The 25,402-nt window shown below is 48.7% G+C and overlaps 1 protein-coding gene across 1 annotated transcript in view; it reads left to right on the top strand.

Moving 5' to 3' along the window:
• The window catches only part of LOC147012194 (solute carrier family 22 member 6-like), a 91,709-nt gene extending 66,620 nt beyond the window's left edge, over positions 1–25,089 (top strand). The window contains exons 8-10 of the mRNA XM_085856021.1: positions 5,675–5,783; positions 24,223–24,432; positions 24,812–25,089. Coding sequence (XP_085712147.1) covers positions 5,675–5,783; positions 24,223–24,432; positions 24,812–24,878 — 386 coding nt within the window. The 3' untranslated portion in view covers positions 24,879–25,089. The remainder of the gene's footprint in view (positions 1–5,674; positions 5,784–24,222; positions 24,433–24,811) is intronic.
• Positions 25,090–25,402: the final 313 nt, after the last annotated feature.

The raw sequence follows: 25,402 nt of genomic DNA, 5'->3' as shown, positions 1-25,402 counted from the left end.
CATCTGACGGACGGCACACACAATGATGAATCACCCTGCCTGTGAAACACACGGTTGACAGTTTATAGCTGGGTCAGGATTCAAACCCAGGCTAGAGAGCTGAGAGTGAACATTCCCTAGCATGATGTGCTGTGTAGCAAATGAAATTTTTTTTACTCATTGCGATCAAATAATTACCCTCACCAAAGGATTCGGAGAGGGTATTGCGTTTGGGTCCATTTGTTACTCGCAAAATGGAAGATTTTTCAAGTATATTGGTGAGTCGATTTTGTTATTCTGTCTGTCTGTTTATTTGTCTGTCTGTCTGTCATCTACAGGTCACATTTCGAAACTGATCATCATGAAACTTCACCAAGTTGTTGAGGTAGTCTCAACTGAGAAGCCTATTGATTTTGAGGTCAAAGGTCACAGGTCATCTTGAGGTCAAATTCCTGAAATCGCCATTTTTCATCTGATTGACTTGAAATTTGCATATTGCGTCACTGAATTAGGAAACAAACTATTTTGAGGTCTAAAGGTCAAAGGTCAACTCATGGTCAAAACTTCTAAAATCATCAATTTTCAACTAAAAAATCGTCAATTTTCATCTGATTAACCTGCAAATTAAACAGCAATTGCATAGCACATAAATGAATTGGGAAACAACTATTTTTTTAGGTCAAAAAGTCAAAGGTCAACTCGAGGTCAAACTTCTAAAATCATCAATTTCAATCTGAAAAGCAATCAATTTTCATCTGATTGACCTGACTTTGATTAATATTGTGAATTTTAATCTTAATGAAATGGAAAATATGATATATCCACGGCAAACTTTGGAGAGGGGGATGGATTTTGCAAGTATCGTGCTCTGCACGACATCTTTGTCTTGTTTGTTTGTTTGCCTGTCTGTTTGTTTGTTTGTCCACACAGAACTTTCATGTTTTTATCTGCAACCGCTTGTCGCATTGAGATGAAATTTTCACCATTGCTGCGACTGCTCATGTATAATGTTTAATGATAATTATGACATCATACGTTACGTGGTGTGGCAGCCATATTAGAAAACGGAAAAGCTTTGGAATTGTGTATCTCTGAAACCGCACAAAAGGAAAAAAGTTGAAACTTGGCACATAGCAAATACTACTCATGACAACAGCGAGCCAGCCACCGCCTGTTGCACCACAGAACACATGGCCAAAGCACGCGAGTGGTCCCTCAAATTTGTTCAAGCCGATCGATATAGTATATCGATGTAGATGATATGGACATTCAGCAGGATTATAAACAAAACCTGTCAAAGGGTGGAAGAGTTCCTTGTGAGCCAAGGGCCATCCATTTCTCGTGCCCAACTGTGTCTCCGGATGTCCTCTTGCAGTTGGGTGGCTTTTTTTTATAGGAGGTTGGTGGCAGGATTTGCACGACAGCGACCGTAAAACCCTTCATGTCACAAAACACACCAAAACGCAAAGAAAACTGAAAACCCACTCCATGAGAGGATCTTCTGTGCAGCTGCACTTCATTGAGCACCTCAACAGAAGACGAGATTGTTGCAAAGCCTTTGGGATGCCCCACTCTTTGATAATGGGTGGAAAAACAAAGGATAACCATCCCGGTTTGGATTGAGGTCGTGTGTGTCAGGGTGGTGCTGAGGTGTCGTCTTACAGATAGTGATCTCCTTGGGTTAACCTGAAGCAGTCCCTTCAGTTCGGTGCCTGGAATATCCTATGCCTAAAAGAGGATGATCACCTGTCTGTTGTCATCTCAGCTTAAGCATTTGAACAACGGTATTGAAGCACTCTCTGAGGTTCAGACACTGGATAGTGGTGAGATCATGGTGGGTGGTTACACCTACGATTGGTCTGTTCGCACTGATGGTTACCATGCCCAAGGAGTTGCTGTAGCTGTGTCCAAGAAGCTGAGTCCAATGATAATTGAGCGTATTTTGAGACTAAGGAGTCGGCACTCCTTTGCTGTCTTTTCCCTGATCTCTGTTGATGCACCGACTGAAGTGAGTGACCTCAGCATGAAGGATGCATTCTATGCCATGCTCGAGTCTGTGGTTGATCAGTGCCCCAGGAGAGATACTCTTCTAGTCTTGGGGGATTTCAATGTATCGACTGGAACTGATAGGGATGGTTATGCGACATGTGTTTGTCCCCATTGGTCTGGAACTGTGAACCAGAATAGCACTAAGTTCCTTGAATTTGCAAGAAGTCATGGACTTAGGGTGGCTGTTTCATGGTTTCAGTGTCCACAGGCTCATTGCTGGACTTGGCATTCCAATGCTGGTGGTGTGGCAAAGTAGATTGGCCATGTGCCCATTGATGATCACTGGTGGATGAGCCAGAACTCCAGGCTCCACCGGAGTGCTCAATTCCTCAATACCGACCACAGGCTTGTTGTAGAAACTCAGGAGTTGCAGATTAAATCCGGGAGAATGGTACCATCTCAGCCCAGGCTGGATGTTGGCAAGCTCAAGAATGAGAGGGGAGCTGAGGAGCTTGCGAACAGGCTGAGTGGACATTTTGGGGGTTGTGGGTTTTTTGGAAATTTTGGGGGATTTGCTTCAGGGAATCCTGAAAAGTTGTGGAGTGCCTTCCAGAACACCATATTTGATTTTGCCAGTGGATGTCTTGGAACTCACCGTGGGGCGAAGAAGAATTTTGTCTCTCAAGGGACCCTAGATACCATTGACCTGAGACACAGGACCAGGCTTAATGGCAGAGCTGACCTGTTCAGGCAGCTGAGGCATAAAACTGTACGTGTGCTGAGGGTGGACAAGGATGCCAATGTGCAAGGAATCTGTGAGGGAGTAGAGCATCACCTGTGGTCAAGTGATTCTCATCCTGCTTATCGGGTATTTCATGCATCGCGTTCCCCCAAGCCCATCACTCAGTATACTGCAGTTAGAGTGGAGGGTGGTGGGCTCTTGACAGAAGAGTCCGAATTGAACGCTCGCTGCGCCGGTTTCTTTGAGCAGCTGTCCCAGGCTGATCCACCAGCTGTTGAGTTGTATATCAGGGGTGTTACTACCCTATTGCTGACCCTTCAATCAACTGTGATCCACCTTTGTGTGTGGAAACACAGGCTGCGGTGAACCAGTTTAAAAGGGGTGAAGTTCCTGGGATCTGTGGCATCCATGCTGAACGTCTCAAGGCTGGTGGAAATGCTGTACTCATGTCATTGAATGCAGTTATGTGCTCTGCCTGGAACACATCCAAATTGACTGGAAGAGGGGCCTTGTTGTCCCTCTCTGGAAAGGGAAGGGTGATCGCCAGGACTAAAACAACTACCGAGGGGTGACGCTGCTCTCATTGCCGGGCAAAGACTTTGCTCGGATAATTCTTGATAGGGTTCGCCACCATCTGCTTGAGCAGCAGCACCCAGAGTAGTCAGACAATACACCAAAGAGGTCAACGATTGACTGTATCCTTGCTCTTCGGGTCCTCACTGAATGCAAAGGAGAGTTTCAGCAGGGGCTGCTTGCAGCCTATGTTGATCTCTACAAAGTGTTCGATTCAGTGAATCGGGATGCCCTCTGGGGGATTATTGGTCTTCTTGCGGTGCCATCAAAACTGATCAAACTGATGTCTGAACTATACTCTGGTACTGAGAGTGCTGTGAGTTATGGTGATATCATCTCTGACTTATTTCCAGTTGTTACTCGAGTTTGTCAGGGGTGTGCACTGGCCCCCCACACTTTTCAGCACTTGCATGGACTGGATTCTGGGGAGGATGTCAGAGAGAACAAGCTGTGTTGCATCATTTGGGAATGTCAAGACATCTGACCTCGATTTCGCAGATGATGCATTCATCTTTGCGGAGACTCTGGATATTATTTTGGGGACCCTCGAGGTGCTGAATAAGGAGTCGGAGCCACTGGGATTATGTGTTTCCTCGGTTACAACTAAGATCCAAGCTTTCAATGACATGGGATGCTGCTATCTGGTCTGTTTCTGTTTTTTTGGTGAAGATGTGGAGGTCATGCAAAGAGTCACTTCCCTTGGCAGTGATATGCATGTCTCTTCTGGCCGGGAGGGAGAGGTCAATAGATGTCTGGGTCGGGCCTGGGGAGTCATGGATTTGCTGGATCATGGGGTGTGGCCCTGTCGGTACCAGTGCAGGACAACAAAATTCAGAGTCTTCAAGTGCTTGATGCTTCTAATTTTGCTCTTCAGGTATGAGACTGGGACTCTGACCAGGGATCTGAGGCCAACTCTTATTCCTTTGGTACCAGGTCTCTTGGGAGAATCCTTGGCTATCACTGGTCGGAATTGTGTCCACCGAGCAGTTCCTGAGAGAGACTCAAATGAGGTTTGTTACCTGCATAGTCCATGAGCGTCAGCTGTGGCTGTATACACACGTAGCTCATTTTACTCATGCTGATCCTGCTCATCAGATTCTCTCAGTAAGGGAGCCTCATGAGTGAAGGATGCCATTGTGCCGACAACCTGCCTCCTGGTTGCAGTAGGTTGATCGGCATCTCAAGGAGATGGCGATGGGGCCAGGCACCTGCCTGTGGGAAGGCCAGATGAAGGCCCCTGGAGTACCGGAGGAAAGTGAACGCAGAGACGCGCTGCTCCAACGCATGCTCCCATATCTGACCTGATATAGTATTCAGTAATAGTGTGAATATTATCGAGCACTCGCCAAGTGGCTTTTGCACTCCAACAAAATAGATGATAAACAGCTCACTCGCCACGCGTTTATCAATCGCCGAAACATCATATTAAACATACATCTATCGGAGATGCCTGAAATGTCAAATATGTCCTAATTTGACAAATGAACACTTTTTTGGGAGTTGGATCTGCTTCCAAGTTCGATCCTGCAGCTTAAATTTTGTAATTCATCTTAGGTTAAGAGATTCTTGAGGTTATCGCTTCTGCCGAAATGAAATAAAGCCACGAACGCTGACATATCCCTCCGTTTTTAAGCATTGCAACACACCCAGTGATAAGTGGCTAAAGCACTCAAGCACTCCAACGGAATGCCTGGCTTGGCAAGCGATTACCAATTGCCGTCGATATAGCAATGCACCCAGAAACGCTCGTGCAATATCCAAATTGGACAACTCAACACTTTTGGGGGAGTCAGAACTGCTGATACTTTCAAAACTGGAGCTTCTCTCGGTTATTCATGTGCGCAAATGAAATAAAGCCACGAATGCTGGCGTCTCCAGGCGTTTATAAGCATGCAATATACCCAGCGATTTGTAGCTATGATGAACAGGCATTTGATAATATTAGTGAGGAAAGTGCAAAAAAAACCTTTATCGTGAAGAAATCATTGCAACCTGTTCCAAGACAAGGCATGGTTGAGCAGGCCAAAAACATGACGACTTCAGACCCCAGCGAGGATACCAAGAATGCATCTTAAAACCGCAGAGAGTGAAGTTGCTGAGGCTCATCCGATGAAGGATAAAATTAAATCAGGCCGTTAATTATCTTCAAAAGGGGTGTTTTAATTAGCCTAAACATCCAATTTTCACTCTTGCACTTCCTTGGAGTTTTCCTGGTGTGCATGCAAAGTTTCAAAGTGATTGGTTTCATGGTTTTGGAGTTATGGAGGACACACTGACAGACAGACACACACACACTTATTATTCTAGATATTATTTAACACAATATAATAAATGGTGAAAATAGAGTAGGAAGACATTTTTGTGACCTGTGAAAATGGATTTCTTTTCCAGACATGGCGATACTTCGTGCATCTCTTGCAGTTTTCGGCAAAGGCTTTCTTGGTTGCGCATTCAACATTGTTTACCTGTTGACCGGGGAACTTTTTCCAACTGTTATGAGGTATGAATATCATACAATTGTCTTAAACAAAATGATGGAAAATACATGGTACTCTCTCTACTTGCAGAATATATAATTTAAATGTGCAACAGATTTGCAGAACTCCCTCAGAATATGTAAAATATTGAGATGATTGTTGATATCCATGTATGATGAACTGGGATGAAATTTACATCTGGTCCGTAACTCCACTTCAAAAAGCTTTAAATGTATCCAGTCATTCTATGAAAAATTACGAGCTGTTTTGCATATATATATATATATATATATATATATATATATATATATATATATATATATATATATATATATATATATATGTATATATATATATATATATATATATATATATATATATATATATATATATATATATATATATATATATATATATATATATATATATATATATATATATATATTGTTGTGGTTGACGAAATTCGCAAACCACCATTCAGGTCCCTTAGGTGAGATATCTCTGTAAGTATATGTGTAGTTAGGCCCAAACCCGTTGTTTCGAGGGAATAAATGTCATTCATTCGGGCTGCGACCCCTCTAGATAGCCGTTTTTCTTTTACTATTTTATTTTGGACCAGCCGCCATTACTACCATCACAACCACCACCAACCACGTCTCAACAGCCATCACACAACAACCACCAACTGCAACGCCACTTCACAACAACAGCCACGACCTTTACCGTCACAACTCGCCCTCGCAACCATCGCATCACCGTCATTCCCGCGCCGCTTGTGGGCACCGATACTGGACTCGTGCAGGGCGCGCACCGAGCAGCGGGTGCAGAAACACCAGCCTTTCCGAAGAAATCGGAGCAAAAACGACTCACGCCCACTTCTGTTCCGTCCTATCAGCGAGCATGGGGCGATTTGGCCCCGCCTCCAGATGCGTCGGAGTAATATCGCTATATGCAGATTCATGGATCAAAAAGCATTCACGCCCACTTTTCCTCTGTCCAATGGGGAGCCAGCCAGAGGTAAAGGGTCGAAGGTGAAGGAGCGAGGCCCCGGGGGCTAGAAAGGGCCGCGTTCGCTCGCCGGCAGCGGAGTTGAGTTGGGAAGAAGAAGAAGAAGTTGAGTTGGGAGTTGGTCGAGTCGAGTCGAGTCGAGTCGGGAAGAAGTCAAGTGGAGTTGAGGAGTTGAGTTGGGAAGTCAGTGAAGAGAAGAGAAGAGTCGGAGAAAGCAGTTGGACGGAGCTGTGGAGAGTTGGAGAGGTGGCGGCGGCGAAGGCAGTCGAGGGGGCGCTCGTGTCGGAGTCGGGGAGCTGCGGAGAGGGGAGGCCGATAACGCGACCGAGGTCGCGGTGGAGACGCTCGTCGTGGGACCCAAACCAGCGAGATATCCTCATCCCCCCGAGCATCAACAACCCCCTCCTGTTTCCCCCCACGCTGAGATAGTGCGAGAAGGGGGCCCCGTTCCCACCCCATACCAGGCAGTCCCAGCGAGGCCCGCGGAGTCGGGGCGCCACCGCCTTTTTGCGGCTCATCACCAGACGGGAAGGCTCGACGCGGTCTCGGCCCCAGGCCCGTCTGCCCCCCTCATCGTGGAGGGTGGTCCCTTTTTCTTTTGCTTTGAGTATATGTGTTGGCGGCGCCGTCTGTGAAGTAAAACTGTATAAGTGTTGCCGTGTGCTCGGTAGTCGGTGGTAGATCTGCATTGTGTTTTGCTTTTACATTTGCTTTTTGTGCATTATTGTGTGTTTCTTCTTCTTTTACATTTGCTTTTGGTGTATAATTGTATATGTGTGCTATCCGTGTGCCATCGCGAAATAAATGTGCTCTATGTTGAACTGTTTCTCCCGTTTCGCTTCGTCTTTTCTCTAATTGAATCTCCATCTTACTTCACGTAAAGGGTTGGTCGTGGGCTAAAACGCCCGATAATTAATCGAACCGTCCAGGTTGACGATAACACCGCTCGGTTATCCCGATAGTACGGAACGGGTCGCTTAAAGTGGCCCGTGTCCGAAGTCGACCTGCGGCGAGGTGCGATCGCCCGGTCTACCCTCCGTGTGGGTACTTAGGTAGGTCGAATTTGGCGAGCAACCCTATCCCACGCGGGGGGCCGATTGGCACGATCGTGGTGAGGCCGAAAGGCCCACCCGTGACTAGTTCCCGGCGTTAGTCCGAGAGGGTCACGACGGGATTGTCCGTCCGGTGGGCGACGTGCCGCGATTCGAGTTACGTGGCCGTTCGCACGCCGGCGGGCGCGAATCCGCAACACTGGTGTCACGTCGTGCGATATAAACTCATCACCCTCGTCGCGGCACTGGTATCGGAGAACGGGAAAACGGGCTCTCCTGTCTCCAGCTAAATTCACGGGAATCGGTCCAGGGGTGAGAGGAGCGACCCCCGATTCCCTCCAAATTACGAGCGAGCTAAATTAACCCTTTACGAGAAATAAGATGGCGTCTCAAGGCGAGCGGGAGCCGGGGGTATTAGAAATGGATTTAGAATGCGAAGAATCCATGGTCCAGGATGAAATCCCCGTGCAGGAAATGTTGGTTGTGCAGGAACACGAACTCGCCCAACTGAACCCAGAGCCCGAAATAGGTGCGGCGGCGGCCGCGGTGTATGACACCTCCCCTCCCCCCTCCGCCAAAACCCCCCAATCCTTGCCGAATCGGCTCACCCAAGTGCACCCGACATGGCCCGGCTATGCGCCATGCTGGCAGGAATCAGTGGGGACATGCACGAAATGAAAACGAATATGGAAACAAACGCACTCAAAATGAAGGAAGAAATGAAAGAGCTGCGGGGTGAGATGCAGAAAATAGGCCGAAGCCTGCAGGCGGGCATGAAGGCAATGGCAGCGGAGCTCAAAATGGCGACTCCACGTGTGGGAGCGAACGAGCTGGGAGGGAGCGCAATGGCTGTCAGGCCCGCGGTGGAGGCGGATAAGGAGAAAATAATTCGGGGGACGTATTGGGCGAGAAGCGTGACGGAGACGTGCACGAGGGAGATAAGAGACGAGGTGAAAGTAATTGGGAGGGAGAGAAAAGAACAATTAATACGGAAAGCAAGGAGGTACGCGGAGATCGTGAAAGAGCAAGGAGTGAAAAACAGGGAAGGACGGGAGTGACTTAAGGAGAAAGCAAGGTTGACCTACATAAAGATAAGGGAAAGACGCCAGAAAGAAGCAGAGACTAATAGACACGAGGGGACAACAGAAACGAATAAATGTACAGAGACACGGGAGATGGGAACGATAGAGGGAAGACTACACGATGAAGACGGGGATAGAGACGCACACACATACACGGAGGTAGTGGAGGATAATGGGGGTGAGCTCGCAGACTGGGTAGAGACCCGGTGCGAGCAGCTGGATGGCCTCCTCCAGGAACGAGGGGAGGGAGTATTCCCCCTTGAGGCGAGTCACGACCAGGTGAGTTCGGTCGTGCTTTGCGAGGTTGAGGTGACGGGTGCTGTGGACAGGTGCACGGAGAGCTTGGGGGGTATGGAGGCCCCGGAGACTCTTGTGGGGACACGAATCCCCAGTGTGGTTGTCCCTGTGTGTGTGGTGCAAGGTGTGAGTGCGTCCCCGTGGGTGGAAGCGACCCCGTGTGTGAGTGGTGTGGTGGCGATTGTGCCGGAGTACGTGCTTCCCAGCACGCCGTGTGTAAAAGGGGCACCGCAAGTGGAAGAGGCCGTGTGTGTGAGTGAAACGGCCAGTATGAATGGAGCACCACGTGTGAGTGGTGTGGTGGCGAGTGTGCCGGAGTGTGTGCTTCCCAGCACGCCGTGTGTGGATGAGACACCGCGGGCGAGTGCCCCCGCGTGTGTGAGTGAGGCACGGTGTATGAGTGAGGCACCGCGGGCGAGTGCCCCCGCGTGTGTGAGTGGTATGGTTTGTGTGAGGGAAATGGCACGAGTGAGTGAAAGGCCGCGAGTGAGTGGAGCCACGTGTGCGAGGGAAACGGCATGCGTGAGTGAAACGGTCGGTATGAATGGAGCACCACGTGCGAGTGGTATGGGTAGTGTGAGGGAAATGGCATGCGTGAGTGAGCGGCCGAGTGTGAGAGAGACAGCGTGTGCAAGGTCGTTGTGTGTAAGGGAGATGTCGGTCGGCATGTGTGAACATGCAGCCGCGTCTCCCGGTGTGAGTTTAATGGTGAGGTGTGTTAGCGTCGCAACACGCGGGAGTGCGTGTGTGGAATGGAGACGGAGACTGCGACAGAGGAAAGAAAGCCGAGTAGCGGCTGCAGTTGTTTCGGGGACTGTGCCAAGTTCACCCAGCAGTGAGCACGAGGTCCGTGCTGTGCAACGCACGAGGCCCCCACGTGCTCGCTTGCGAGAGTGAAGTCCCGGTCCGGAAACACACGCGGTGGATTTGCCGATCCCGCGGACGGACAAAGTTTAGGCAGGATAATGGATTTGGACCGGATGGGTTCTCCACGCGGGCGTGTGTGTTAAGCTCCAACGGGCAAAGCACATGTGTTCGCGTGGGGAACCCCTCGAGACGTGGGGCTTGTGTTTTTTTTTTATGCGCACGGTGACGTCATGGCTGCACGCGGGGTTGGAATCCGGCAGGAGGGGTATCCCTGCCGGATGGTACCGTCCAAGGAGGGACGAGGTACACGTGCAGCTGCATGACGTCACGGGCAGGTGCAAAGTGCGCGAGCTGCGAGTTGCCGCGCTGGTGCTGCGCATGAAAAAAAAAAAAAAGCAAGCCTCACTTTCGGGTGCACAGGATTCCTGGGCAAGGGGTGGAAGACCCCCTTGACCAGAGCACAGGATGGAAACTAGTTAGGGGGAAGGGTTAGCTTAGTTAGACCGACTTCATGGGGCAGGGGTAAGTCCTCATGGAGTCCGTGGAATGGATTAGTTAGAGGGATTGTAGCCAGATTTAGGTTGGGAAAGTGATTTTTGGGACATCTGAGGACATGGACAGACTTGTGAGTGTGTAGCGGGGACGTAGCTTAGCTACGTAGTGTTAAATGGAACGTGCTATCGTATAAGGGACGACGTGGGAGCACGAGTTAGTTAGGGGATGTAGTTAGAAGGATGGCAGAGTTCAGCGGTGAGTGTGTTGAAGAGTTGGTGAGTGAAGTGGAAGCATGTGCTTGGTGAGTGAGTGAGGCCAGCGGGTCTGTGTGTATGGAGCGAATGGGGAATGCATGGTGCGGTGAGTGATTGGGGGGAGGAGTGACTCCCGCCCAAGGCACCCCGGGGTCAGTGTAGAGTGAGTTAGGGGGTTAGTTAAATTGAAAAATGGAGGTCGTTTTGTTGTTGGTGGGAGTGTAGGCTCGAAACCCGTTTGGAGGGGTGCAGGAGCCCTGTTGACGGGCTGGGAGCGTGGCTGCGAAAGGTGAGTATCGCTGAGTGGGTACCCCGGGCACCAGGCGAGTCGGCCGTGGTAGGCCAAGGGCCTAGGGGGGGGCCGGGATAGCGTAGTGGGCACGGGTGTGCCTGCTTGGTGTGGGGGCCCGGGGCGCCATTAGCCGCGTGGGCAGTGTTGTGGGCACGGGTGACCCTCGGAAAGGGGCCTGGGAAGCCAGCCTGCCACGTGTGCGTTTCAGGGGAGGTGCCATGGGGGGCACTCCCCGGTGTTTAGGGAGCTGGTAGGCTCGGAGGCAGTGTAGTGCCCGGGGGTGCCATCATCGGAGAATCGGCAGAGGGTCGTGCCTGCCAAAGGGAGCCACGTGTCCCAGCCATGAGACCGTGTGAGGGCACGGAGAGAAAATTGGGGGGCGAGGCCCGAAATTGTGAGGACACCAACACAGGCGACGGGAATCTGGGTTGTTAGAACCAATAGTTTAAGCGAGAGGCGCTTGTTGAAAGCCCCGGGGTAGTTTAACAGTTAAATGGTTAGGGTAGATAGGAAGTGTACCCCTCCACACCATCCATCCCCTCACTCTCATTGTGGGCCGCTGGACCCACCTTGCGTTATAGATCGCCGAAGTCTGGGGAGGCCATTCTGAGGCTTCGTTGGGCCTCGACAAAGGATGCTAGCTCTCCCTTATTCCCCTCCGGGAAGGGAACGTTGGGGTTGGGAGTAGGCTGGGTGACAGGATAGGTTAGCCGAACAAAGACGATAAAGGGGGTTAGGGGACGATTTATAGTGGGGAAGTAAAAATAAAAAAATAAGTTGGGGCTAAATTGGGGTTTGGACAAATTAAGGGAGTGGGTATGGACAGTGACAGGCAAAGGCGATAGGTTGGGAGGGAGACCGTAGGGTAGGTCCGAGCCCGCCTTCCGAGTGGCCAGCACCACCGCACTCCCTCCACCAACCTCCACTGAACGGCGACGGCTGGCCAGCTTCATCGGCAGCTGTTGTTTTGCTGCAAGGCCTGTGCCGGCTGGATCGGCTGCAGCTGCTGTGCTGCAAGGCCTGTACCGGCCGGATCGTCTGCAGCTGTTTTCTGCAAGGCCTGTGCCATCGGCTGGCCGTGTTTTGCTTCAAGGCCTGTGCCGGCCACTTCATCTGCTGGCTGTGTTGCTGCAAGGCCTGTGCCGGCTCACTTCATCTGCCGGCTGGCTGTTTTTCTTCAAGGCCTGTGCCGGCCAGTTCGTCTGCCGGCTGTGTTTGCCTGCAGCGGCCTTCTTCTGCGGGCTGTTTGCCTGCTACCTTTGCCATGCCATGCCCACTGCCCCTGTTCACCAGCCCCGTTCAATTTTTGCTTTGCCCCCCCTGTTCATTGCCATGTGCGCCAGGATCAGAAAGCAACAGTTTGCAAGCTGCGAGAACTGCCCTGTTGGCAGCTACAACACGGGCCTGCAGTGGCGGCCCGTGCACCGTGTTTGCGTCCATCCATTCATCCATCCATTCATTGTGCTTATTGCGTGTGCCACTTGAGCTGGCACGGAGACTGCGTTTGTGCAGCCCATGCACCGTTTTTCACTGTGTTCAGTTCAAAAGGGAAGGCCTTGGACTGCGAGTGAGCAGCCGGCCACATTCCCCATCACCTGCATTGTTTGAGCCAGAGACTGCATGCGAGCAGCCTGGCTCCCTGCTAACTGCTTTCTTTTTGCAGAGTTCATTGATCCTGGGCCATGGTTTAGTGTAAAATTTGTAAGTTAAGGTTAAGATGTACTGTACATATGAGTGCGCCCCCGGCATGTATGTCTTAGCGCCGGCAATTTTATTTAAGTCGTCCGTGTGAGTGAGTTTGTTTAGGTAGTTACTCAGCCCTCAGGTTATTTATTTTGGGGACACGAATACCATGAATGTCGCACTGAGGGATCCGTAGGTAAAATGTACTAGGGGAAAACTACACATGATGGCACACGAAAATTTGACGACTCGGGACGAGTCTGTAAAAAGGGGAGGGGGTAGTGTTGTGGTTGACGAAATTTGCAAACCACCATTCAGGTCCCTTAGGTGAGATATCTCTGTAAGTATATGTGTAGTTAGGCCCAAACCCGTTGTTTCGAGGGAATAAATGTCATTCATTCGGGCTGCGACCCCTCTAGATAGCCGTTTTTCTTTTACTGTCTTTATTTTGGACCAGCCGCCATTACTACCATCACAACCACCACCAACCACGTCTCAACAGCCATCACACAACAACCACCAACCGCAACGCCGCTTCACAACAGCCACGACCTTTACCGTCACAACTCGCCCTCGCAACCATCGCATCACCGTCATTCCCGCGCCGCTTGTGGGCACCGATACTGGACTCGTGCAGGGCGCGCACCGAGCAGCGGGTGCAGAAACACCAGCCTTTCCGAAGAAATCGGATCAAAAACGACTCACGCCCACTTCTGTTCCATCCTATCAGCGAGCATGGGGCGATTTGGCCCCGCCTCCAGGTGCGTTGGAGTAATATCGCTATATGCAGATTCATGGATCAAAAAGCATTCACGCCCACTTTTCCTCTGTCCAATGGGGAGCCAGCCAGAGGTAAAGGGTCGAAGGTGAAGGAGCGAGGCTCCGGGGGCTATAAAGGGCCGCGTTCGCTCGCCGGCAGCGGAGTTGAGTTGGGAAGAAGAAGAAGTTGAGTTGGGAGTTGGTGGAGTCGAGTCGAGTCGAGTCGAGTCGGGAAGAAGTCAAGTGGAGTTGAGGAGTTGAGTTGGGAAGTCAGTGAAGAGAAGAGAAGAGTCGGAGAAAGCAGTTGGACGGAGCTGTGGAGAGTTGGAGAGGTGGCGGCGGCGAAGGCAGTCGAGGGGGCGCTCGTGTCGGAGTCGGGGAGTTGCGGAGAGGGGAGGCCGATAACGCGACCGAGGTCGCAGTGGAGATGCTCGTCGCGGGACCCGAACCAGCGAGATATCCTCATCCCCCCGAGCATCAACAACCCCCTCCTGTTTCCCCCCACCCCCGCGCTGAGATAGTGCGAGAAGGGGGCCCCGTTCCCACCCCATACCAGGCAGTCCCAGCGAGGCCCGCGGAGTCGGGGCGCCACCGCCATTTTGCGGCTCATCACCAGACGGGTAGGCTCGACGCGGTCTCGGCCCCAGGCCCGTCTGCCCCCCTCATCGTGGAGGGTGGTCCCTTTTTCTTTTGCTTTGAGTATATGTGTTGTCGGCGCCGTCTGTGAAGTAAAACTGTATAAGTGTTGCCGTGTGCTCGGTCGTCGGTGGTAGATCTGCATTGTGTTTTGCTTTTACATTTGCTTTTTGTGCATTATTGTGTGTTTCTTCTTCTTTTACATTTGCTTTTGGTGTATAATTGTATATGTGTGCTATCCGTGTGCCATCACGAAATAAATGTGCTCTATGTTGAACTGTTTCTCCCGTTTCGCTTCGTCTTTTCTCTAATTGAATCTCCATCTTACTTCACGTAAAGGGTTGGTCGTGGGCTAAAACACCCGATAATTAATCGAACCGTCCAGGTTGACGATAACACCGCTCGGTTATCCCGATAGTACGGAACGGGTCACTTAAAGTGGCCCGTGTCCGAAGTCGACCTGCGGCGAGGTGCGATCGCCCAGTCTACCCTCCGTGTGGGTACTTAGGTAGGTCGAATTTGGCGAGCAACCCTATCCCACGCGGGGGGGGGGGGGGGGCGATTGGCACGATCGTGGTGAGGCCGAAAGGCCCACCCGTGACTAGTTCCCGGCGTTAGTCCGAGAGGGTCACGACGGGATTGTCCGTCCGGTGGGCGACGTGCCGCGATTCGAGTTACGTGGCCGTTCGCACGCCGGCGGGCGCGAATCAGCAACAATATATATATATATATATATATATATATATATATATATATATATATATATATATATATATATATATATATATATATATATATATATATATATATATAGTGATACCATCTCAAATGATATCATCCCACCTCTCTCTCTCTCCCAAGGCTATTAAAAAAACCCTGTACACTAATTGGGGTCATGCTGATGCTACGTAGCAAGTCTGTATGTAATCGGCCCAAAATTGCAGGAGTGGCATTTCAAACAAACAAACACCAGTGTGTGAATTACAGGATAGATATTGGTATAATTATATCATTACTAATAAAAGGGTGTGTGTGTGTGTGTGTGTGTGTGTGTGTGTGTGTGTGTGTGTGTGTGTGTGTGTGTGTGTGTGTGTGTGTGTGTGTGTGTGTGCGTGCGTGCGTGCGTGCAAGCGTGCGTGCGTGCGTGTGTGTGTGATTGATTGATTGGCATCTACATATGCCGGTTTCAGAATGTGGAGTGGAGTACTCCCAGGGTGACCTCAAAGCATCCACCTTCATTTCGGTAAGGGGTCACGATTCATGGACCAAGCTGTGAAGTTTTCTGTTCTCAAATATTTGTGCTGAGAGCTCTCTTCAGGATCATCGCTGAGCCCCAGACAGCTTCCAAATGTAGTTTGTTTGTTATAACATTCCCAGGGATGGTTTTTAGCTAACCTGTAAAGTAGTGAAGCTTATGGAATGGCACGTCGTCCGTCCGTCCGTCCGTCCACAAGTACTTGAAACTTCTTCTCAGAAACTATACATACGATTTCAATGAAATCTGACCACAGCCTTCATCGCTTATGATGGCATTGAAAAAACGCGGTCTAAATGGGGTCTACAGAGGGAGTTTCCGGGGGGGGTGGGTTGCCTCCCCAAATAGGTATTTGCTTTCTTCCTAAACGATACAAACAATTCCGATGAAACTTCACGACAACCTTCATCACCCATGATGTACCAAAATTTGTTCATGACATGAGAAAAATCTGCTCTCAGGGGATTTTAAGGGGGTTGCCCCCCAAAATATGTATTTGCTTTCTTCTCCAAAACTACATATAGAATTCTGATGAAACTTGACCATCATCTTCACCATCCATGATGTACTAAAGCTTGTTCATGACATTAAAAAAAATTGGTGATGAGGAAGGTCGATGGGGAGAGGGGGTTTGCCCCCCAAAATATGCATTTGTTTTGTTGTCAGAAACTACAAGCAATTCCGATGAAACTTGACCACAACCTTTATCACCCGTGATGTACCAAGGTTTGTTCATGGCATTAAAAAAAACATCCACTGGTATTTACTTTCTTCTCCATTATATATTTTGTCGGTCATCCATCCCTACCAGTGGTTTCCTGGTTATCTTATCCAGCCTTATCCAGGTGAGCGCCAAGGAGTATTGCCCCTATATTTAATGTTTCTGTGAGGTTCTTTGTCATCATTCCCGTAGTTTCAACTATTACTGGTACAACTTTGGCATTCTTCAGCTTCCAGGATCTTCTCACTTCATTCTTGAGGTCTTTGTGTTTGGTCATTTTCTTGATTTCTGCATCGTTTAGTCCAAAATCACTGGTGTTAACACCTCAATAACCAATGCCTTCTTCTCTTTTTTTTGTACCTAAGTGTGATATCTGGTCGCAACACCTTGTTTTTGATGTTCACACTCGATGGAATCATTCGTTCGTACATGAGCGGAAGGTACTTCCAAGTTTTCAGTGATTATTTTTGGTTCATGTTCCCACAAATTTTCTGGAACTGGGACATCAAAATTTTTTCCAGATGTGCCAGTGGATTACATAATAAACTCTGTTGTGTCATTGTGTGTACAGCTGTTCTCACATGACTTTGTTTTTGTGTGTGTGTTCAGTCATGAAGCATAACATATCATTCCCTTTACTAACCCCACCTCCACCCCTCACCTTTCTCTCTTCTTCTCTTTTTATTTTCACACTCCTCCCCCCCACCGCCCCCCAACTCCTTCCTCGCATCCCCCACTCCCACAGCATAGCAACGTTTGGTGAAGCATAGCTCTCCCCACCTCCCCCCCTTTCCTCTCCTCTCTCTCATCTTTCTCTCTCTCTCTCTCTCTTCTTTCTCTCTCTCTCTCTCTCTCTCTCTCTCTCTCTCTCTCTCCTTTCCCTCCCTTCCTTCCCTCTCTCAACCCCCTTCCTTAATACCCTGCGTCAGCGAAGCGACGGGTTGTATTTGCTAGTACAGAATATATTGTTACGGTGGTGTAAATTTACAGAACACCATTCAGGTTCCCCGAAGTTCAGTTATGTTGATAAGTGTGTGTCCAGATTAGATTTCCCCACCGATGTCTAAAGGGGTTTATTCGTGTGCCGGGCTGTGAATCTTGAGGTAGTATTATTCTTTTCTATCCTTATTTTAAACAACATCTCCTCACCACCTTCTCCACAACTGCCAACATCTCTTTCAAACAAACGGCATCTCTTCAACGACACCACTACACCCATGCCACCTCCACCACCACAACGACATCTCAACAACCACGCCATCCCCAACACAGCGCCAACCACACTGCAACAACGACATCTCAACAACCTCGTCAATCTCCACAACACACCAGCCCTCCTCTACCAACAAAAGCAATGGTTAAGAATAACCCAATACGCCGAAGAGAGAACAACTCAACAACTCCCGCCCCGATATCCCTCAGAACGGGTAAACAGAAGTGACGGTTACTAAACGTATGAAAACCCGAGAACTCTCCGGGAATTTTCCCCCGCGCGCCGAGAAGGGAGGGGCGAACGCCTCGGGGCGATAAAGGGCCGCGTCGGAACGCCGAGAAAGAGAGTGGGCAGTTGGCGAGCTGATGAGAGTCTCTCTCCTTGGTCTCCTTGGCGAGTCGGTGTGGAGACCGCCAAAGTTGAGTGTTGGAGTCCGGAGTGAGTGGAATTGGACAGGGGAGTTGGTCAAGTAGAAGCCAGAGAGGAGTCGCCAGCCGGATCGCCGTTGGAGGCGCCATTGAAGGCACTGGTGGAGTCCAGCGGAGTGCGGGCCGAGACACCAAGGGTCGCCGAATCAGGGCCCAGAGAGTCACCACGAGGGTGGCAGGTAACCTGCCCGGCCTCTCAGAGCCTTTCGGTCATCCCGGCTCTGAGAAACATTAAAGGCTTAAATTTATTTAAAGGCCTAATCTAAATTCCTGTGATATAGCCTCAAGAACCATGATGAGCAGGATTGGGCTCAAGACTTCCGGTTCTGGGTTTGGAGCATCGACAGGTCTCCTTCAGGGCTCTCTGCTGACACTCTCAAAGTTAAGTTTCCGGTCGTTATCTGTCCCGTTTTAACTGTTTATTTTCTCACCTACATGTTACTGTGTGTTCCGAGTTCGGTTTTGTTTCAAAAATTGGGCTATTTTGTTAGTTTTCGTCGACCTTGTCTTTCCGGGTGCTTGAGGCCTACCCATCCTATCCCTTGGTGTACGATCGTGTTTATTTGTATTTTCTCCCCATTACCTTCAATTTCTATCTTCCACACTTTCCCATCATCCCCCATCCCTCCCAAGTAAGCACTCTATTTCTTGTCTTCAATCCAAAAATATATATATTACCTTTCTCCTTGCACACTCACGAGTCTCGATCCTTATTCTTCTTCTGCTTCTTCCTCTTCTTGTTCCTCCTGCCGGCACACCATCTTTATTCTACTGAGCTGACCCTCTCTCGCCATTACCTTCATGATTTCTTCCTACAACCTTCCATTCCCGAATCTTACCTGTTCTTCAAAAATACATCAAAAAATAATAATCTTCCTTGTATCATTTCGATCTCTCCAACAGGTGTCCCGCTCTACTCTTCCTGGTACTTCTCATCGACCCAGCAGCTTCACACTGCGTTTACCGTTCCAAATTCACCGCACACTTCCACGATTTTACTTCAACCTTCCCTTTTCCGAATGTAACGCAATCCTTATTTAAAATAAATAATTTCACTTTTGACTATACACCTCACAGAGCCAAGTGCTTCTACCGTAACCACGTGATCTGTTTACACCCCCGGCGTTTACCTCACCAATTTCACCATTCACGTCACGATTTTTTCAACAACACTTCCATGACCGAATCTGATGAAAACTCTCTCAAACAATAATAATAATAATAATAATAATAATAATAATAATGATAATAAAAACGATCTCTTGTAATGCTTCATCTTCCTCTTTCACACGTGTGGTACTCTTAACTGTATCGCAATGCACTACTGTATCATATTTAAACAGACTGCTCTCAATTCGACCTTTCCTTCATACCTTGCCTAAAAAATCCAACTGTTACAGCGTTTCTTCTCCCATTCTCTGAATTCCCCTTTATTGCATCCATCAAGAAATGTGTTTAATCGCATCTCTGACCTAAAACTTTTTAAAACCCCAGCTTGCTATGAATGTTCGCTTCCCATCAACCATTCCAGGCGCTCATAGGGAACTCCTTATGTTCCAAGGGAACTCCTCATTAAGCAGGTCAGGTCAGGTATGGGAGCATGTGCCAGAACAGCGCGTCGCTGCGTCCACTTTCCGCCGGTACTCCAGGGGCCTCCGTCTGGCCATCCCCCAGGCAGATGCCAGGCCCATCCCCATCTGCTTGAGATGATGGTCAATTTGCTGCAACCACGAGGCACGTGGTCGGCTCACTGGCCTCTTCCACTCATGAGACTCTCTCGCTGAGAGAATCTGGTGAGCAGGATCAGCGTCAGGAAAACGAGCCACATGTCCATACAGCCGCAATTGACGCTCACGGACTATGCAGGTAACAAATCTCATCCGAGTCTCTCTCAACAACCGCTCGTTGGACACAAAATCCGACCAGCGATAGCCAAGGATTCTCCGAAGAGACCTGGAACCAAAGGAATTAAGTCTCCATCTCAGATCCTTGGTCAGAGTCCAAGTCTCGCATCCATAGAGCAAAACTGGAAGTACCAAGGACCTGAAGACTCGGACTTTCGTCCTCCCGCACAGGTACCTGCAGCGCCACACCCCATGATCCAGTGAATCCATGACTCCCCAGGCCCGACCCAGACGTCTATTGACCTCTGACTCGCAGCCAGCAGAGACATGAATATCACTGCCAAGGTAAGTGAATCTCTCCACGACCTCAACATCCTCACCACAAACAGACACAGACAGGACAGCAGCATCCAAGATGTCACCGAAAGCCTGGATCTTAGTTTTGACCCAAGAAACCCGTAATCCCAGTGGCTCTGATTCCTCATTCAGCAACTCGAGGGCCCCCAAAAGAATGTCTAAAGTCTCCGCAAAGATGACTGCATCATCTGCAAAATCAAGGTCCGAGATCTTGACATTCCCAAACGATGCACCGCAACTTGATCTCTCCGACATCCTCCCTAAAATCCAGTCCATACAAGTGCTGAAAAGTGTGGGGGCCAGTACACATCCCTGACGAACTCCAGTAACAACTGGAAATAAGTCAGAGATGGTACCACCACACTTCACAGCACTCTCAGTACCAGAGTAGAGTTCAGACATCAGATCGATCAGTTTTAGTGGCACCCCACGAAGACCAAGAATCCTCCAGAGGACATCCCGATTCACTGAATCGAACTCTTTACAGAGATCAACATAGGCTGCAAGCAGCCCCTGCCGAAACTCTCATCTTTGTTCGGTGAGGACACGAAGGGCAAGGATACGGTCAATCGTTGACCTCTTTGGTGTAAAGCCTGACTGCTCTGGACGCTGGTGCTCAAGCAGATGGTGGCGAACCCTATCAAGAATTATCCAAGCGAAGACCTTTCCCGGCACTGAGAGCAGCGTCACCCCTCGGTAGTTGTTGCAGTCTTGGCGATCACCCTTCCCTTTTCAGAGAGGGACAACAAGGCCCCTCGTCCAGTCAGTTGGGATGATGCCTGTGTTCCAGGCAGAGCACAAAACTGTATGCAACGACACGAGTGCAGCATTTCCACCAGCCTTGAGAAGTTCGGCACGGATGCCACAGATCCCTGGAGCTTTGCCCTGTTTCAACTGGTTCACCGCAGCCCGTGTTTCCACAAGCGAAGGTGGACCACAGTTGATTCGAGGGTCAGCAACAGGGATTGTAACACCCTTGACGTCCAACTCGACAGCTGGGGGATCAGCCTGGTACAACCGCTCAAAGTAACCGGCCCAGCGGGCCTTCACTTCAGACTCCTCTGTCAAGAGCCTACCACTCTCTGCTCGAACTGCAGTGCTCCGAGGGATGGGCTTGGATGAATGTAATGCGAGCATTCCCCTGTAAGCGGGACGAGAATCACCTGTCCACAGGTGATGCTCTACCCCCTTCACAGATTCCTCGCACATAGGCCTCCTTGTCCACCCTCAGTGCACGTACAGTTTTACGCCTCAGCTCCCTGAACAGCTCAGCTCTGCCATTCAGCCTGGCCCTGCGACTCTGGTCAATGGTATCCAGTGTCCCTTGAGAGACAAAATTCTTCTTTGCCCTGCGGTGAGCTCCAAGACATCCACCGGCAACATCAAGGACGGTGGTCTTGAAGGTGCTCCACAACTCTTCAGGACCCCCTAAAGCACCCAGACACCCCAAGTGTCCACTCAGCCTGTTCGCAAACGCCTCAGCTACTCTCTCATCCCTGAGCTTGCCAACATCCAGCCTAGGCTGGGATGGTACCATTCTCCAGGATTTAAGGTGCAGCTTTAGAGTTGCTACAACAAGCCTGTGGTCAGTATTGAGGAACTGAGCACTCCGGTATACCCTGCAGTTCTGGATCATCCTCCAACGACCGTCAATGAGGACATGGTCAATCTCCTTTGCCACACCGCCAGTGCTGGAATACCAAGTCCAGCGATGAGCTTGTGGGCGCTGAAACCATGAACCAGCCACGCTAAGTCCATGACTTCTTGCAAAGTCAAGGAACTTAGTGCTATTCTGGTTCATAGTTCCTAACCCATGGGGACCAACACACACCTCATAACCATTCCTATCAGTTCGAGTCGATGCATTGAAATCCCCCAAGACTAGAAGTGTATCTCGTCTGGGGCACCGATCAACCACAGACTCGAGCGTGGCGTAGAATGCATCCTTCTCTGTGAGATCACTCGCCTCTGTCGGAGCATAAACAGAGACCAGGGAAATGACACCTAAGGGGTGACGAATCCTTAATCTCATAATACGCTCGTTGACCGGTGTTACCTCAATTATCATTGGGGTCAGCTTTTTGGACACAGCTCCAGCAACTCCTTGGGTATGGTAACCATCAGAGTGACCAGACCAATAGTAGGTGTAACCACCCACCATTATATCGCCGCAATCTGGTCTCCGAACCTCAGAGAGAGCTGCAATCCCGATGTCCCAAACGCTTGAGCTCAGATGATAACAGAGACAGGTGATCATCCTCTCTTCGGGATAGGACATTCCAGGCACCCACCCGAAGGGACCACCTCAGGTTAACCCAAGGAGACCGCCGTCTGGTGGACGACACCTCAGCACCACTCCGACACACTCTCCCGCAATCTGACCCAGGAATGTTACCCCGTGGTTTCCCTCCTATCATCAAAGATTGGGGGTCCCGAAGGCTTTGCCCCAATCCCGTCATCCGGTGAGCTGCCCTGCGAAGGGAAGCTGCACAGGAGGTACTCCCACGGAGTGGGTTTTCAGATTTTTTTGCGTTTTTGCGTTTTGCGGAATGAAGGGTTTTACGGTGGCCGGAGTGCAAATCCTGCCACTAACCTCCTCATAAGAAGTAACCCAACTGCAGGAGGACGTCCGCAGACACAGTTGGGCACTAGATATGGATGGCCGTTGGCTCACAAGGAGCTCCTCCACCCTTTGACAGGTTTTGTTTTTAATCCTGCTGGGTGTCCATATCCAAACACCCTCCTCACCAGAAAACCTGGTTGGGGAGACGGTTTAGTCGCCGACAACCCGACCATGGAACAGGTTAGTACAGGTTTACATGGTACCTGTAGCAGGTCACAGATCGAACCTGACCTGACTTTGGTCAAGGCAGGTGCTCATAGTAACTCCTCCAGCATTTCTAATCTCCCCATGGTCAACCAAGTGCATTTCCCATATCATCCTTCACACATTATTCTCCTATGAGATCCTTATTTTGACTGATCATTTGCTTTGCTTTCCTAAATATCTCCCCTCTACAATCTGCATTATTTATCACATCTGAAAGTGAATCCTGTCCTAATTTTTTTTTGCCTTGTAAACTTCCCTTCTTTACCGACGTTTAGCCACTAAGTATTCCTCCTTATCCCCTCCCAAAACAGTTTTCTTTTTTCTTGAATTGCCATATCCACCTCATTATTCCACCACCATGTAGCCTCATGTCGAGCTGGGCCCTTCGACCAGCCACATATCTTTTCAGTAGAAATGCTGCTGAAATCAATTCCACAGTTGAAATTTTGAAACTCGGCTCAGGTTAAGAGATTTTAGAGACTATAGCATGTGCGGAAATGAAATAAAGCCAGGAGCACTGGCGTCTATGGGCATTTGTAAGCATTGTGATGTAATCAGCGATTGTAGGAAAGAAGATGAGGCATTCGATAATATGAGTGAGGAAAGTGAAAAAAATATTTTGAGCACTTTATCATGAAGAGTCCATTGCAGCCTTTTCCAAGACAAAGCATTGTTGAGCAGGTCAACAAAAATGGCGAATTCAGACCCCAGCGAGATGACAGAGTGCTGACAAATGGGTTGACCAACGATGAAGCTTTGATCAAGAATAATTATACAAGACTGTTAATCATCTACAAAAGAGGTGTTTAAATTAACCCCAACACTCAGTTTTCATTCATGCACTCCCTTGGAGTTCCTTTAGTATGCAGTCAAAGTTTCAGGCCGTTTGATTTAATGGTTTTAGCATTATGGAGGAGGCACACACTGACGGACTGATTGACGTACCGACTGGCACACACTGACGTTTATTATAATAGATAGCTGTTTTCAACTGAGAAAGCACAACCAAAAGTTTCCTTAAAAGTTTGCAGCAAAACTAAACTAGTTTCACCAATGATGGCTGCAAGTAAGCCTCTAAGCTTTACTACCTACCAGAGGCTATATTTTAACTATGAAAATAAATGTACAGATCATTGGTACTCACAAGTAGTGCCCCACAGGTATCCCAATTCAACTAGCTGAGCAATTTCACACTCTGTGAAGACCCAGGAATCGGCAAAGCCAAAGACACACACTAGTTGGAAGGATCAAACCTGCATTCTTGAATAATAATTTATCTTATCAATGTTTTTTCTTTGAATGAATAATTAATCTTATGAATATTCTTTCTTTGGATCTTTTTTTCCAAGTTAGAGTTAGAAAAACCGTTGCATGACTGCTGCCTTGCAGACAGACCAGCATTGGTGCAGGATCGACCATGGCGCGTGTCGGAGCCATGCTGGCACCCTTGGTCATTCATTCCGGAGACATTTACCCCCTGCTTCCACAGATCGTATATGCTGTTGTGTGTTTGTCTGCTGGACTTGCGGCACTGATGTTGCCTGAGACACGGAACACAAATCTACCTGACACTGTTGACGATCTGCAGAAAAAAAAGGGGTAGGATTATTTTCAAAATGTAAATCAACATTCAATTATTCATTCATTAATTCATCCACATGTCGTGCTTGGATGCTGGTTTGCATAATTTCTGGGAGTGCATCTCTACTGCCAATGCAGTGCCCCTTGCAAATTAGGACAGGAGTTTATAAATTGTGCAGGATACTGACAAACAGTGGTCTGTCTATAAGGCATCATGGGATCTTTAACATCGAACTCTTTATTTGATACATCACCTTTGATGCACATTTATTGACATGTGCTTCATGGGATGATGCATTGTTAGGTTTGCATTACTAATAGAGAAAAACATGCCATTTTTATTCACAATTTCTTCCCTCATCTCATTACTTTGGTATATCTCCCAAAACCTCCGTAGACGAAAGGCACAGCAGATGAAGAACCAGTCAGTCTTAGATGAGCGAGAAAGCTCAACCTCATTTTAGGTACTATCCAGAGCAAGCAAGACCTGTGACTTCAGAACAATAGATGATTAAAATATGAACCCAAAAGTATCGTTAAGGTGAAATGTAGCCACGATGGTATAACCCATGTAGTTGTTCTTGTGTTGTGTTTTCATTTCATTTCATTTATTGTACATGTGAAAAACATGGACATTTTACATCCACTGGCAATTAAATTTATTTATATATCCTCCACTGTGTGCATATTAATTTAAGGACAATGGAGTTTGTCAACAAATTCATCTTCATCATCGATACCTCGAACGTCGTTTTTTTGTTTGTTTGTTTGTTTTTTGTATTCAGAGTCCAAATTAAAAAAAAACAATCTTCCAGCATACGACATTGCCGAGATGCCACCTTGCAGCACATGGAGTTGGAATTGGGAGGGAGTGGTGTACAATAATTGATTAATTAATTGTATAATTAAAGTAAATAAAAAAATTATTGGAACATAATTAATTTTTTTATCAATTGGCTGATGGCATACCTAAACCACCACTGTTTCA

Source organism: Eptatretus burgeri, chromosome 15 (assembly GCF_056783735.1).
Source record: "Eptatretus burgeri isolate ZD-2024b chromosome 15, Ebu_testis_v1, whole genome shotgun sequence".
NCBI classification, from domain to species: Eukaryota; Metazoa; Chordata; class Myxini; order Myxiniformes; family Myxinidae; genus Eptatretus; species Eptatretus burgeri.
This window is presented reverse-complemented; position numbering and strand designations above follow the sequence as displayed.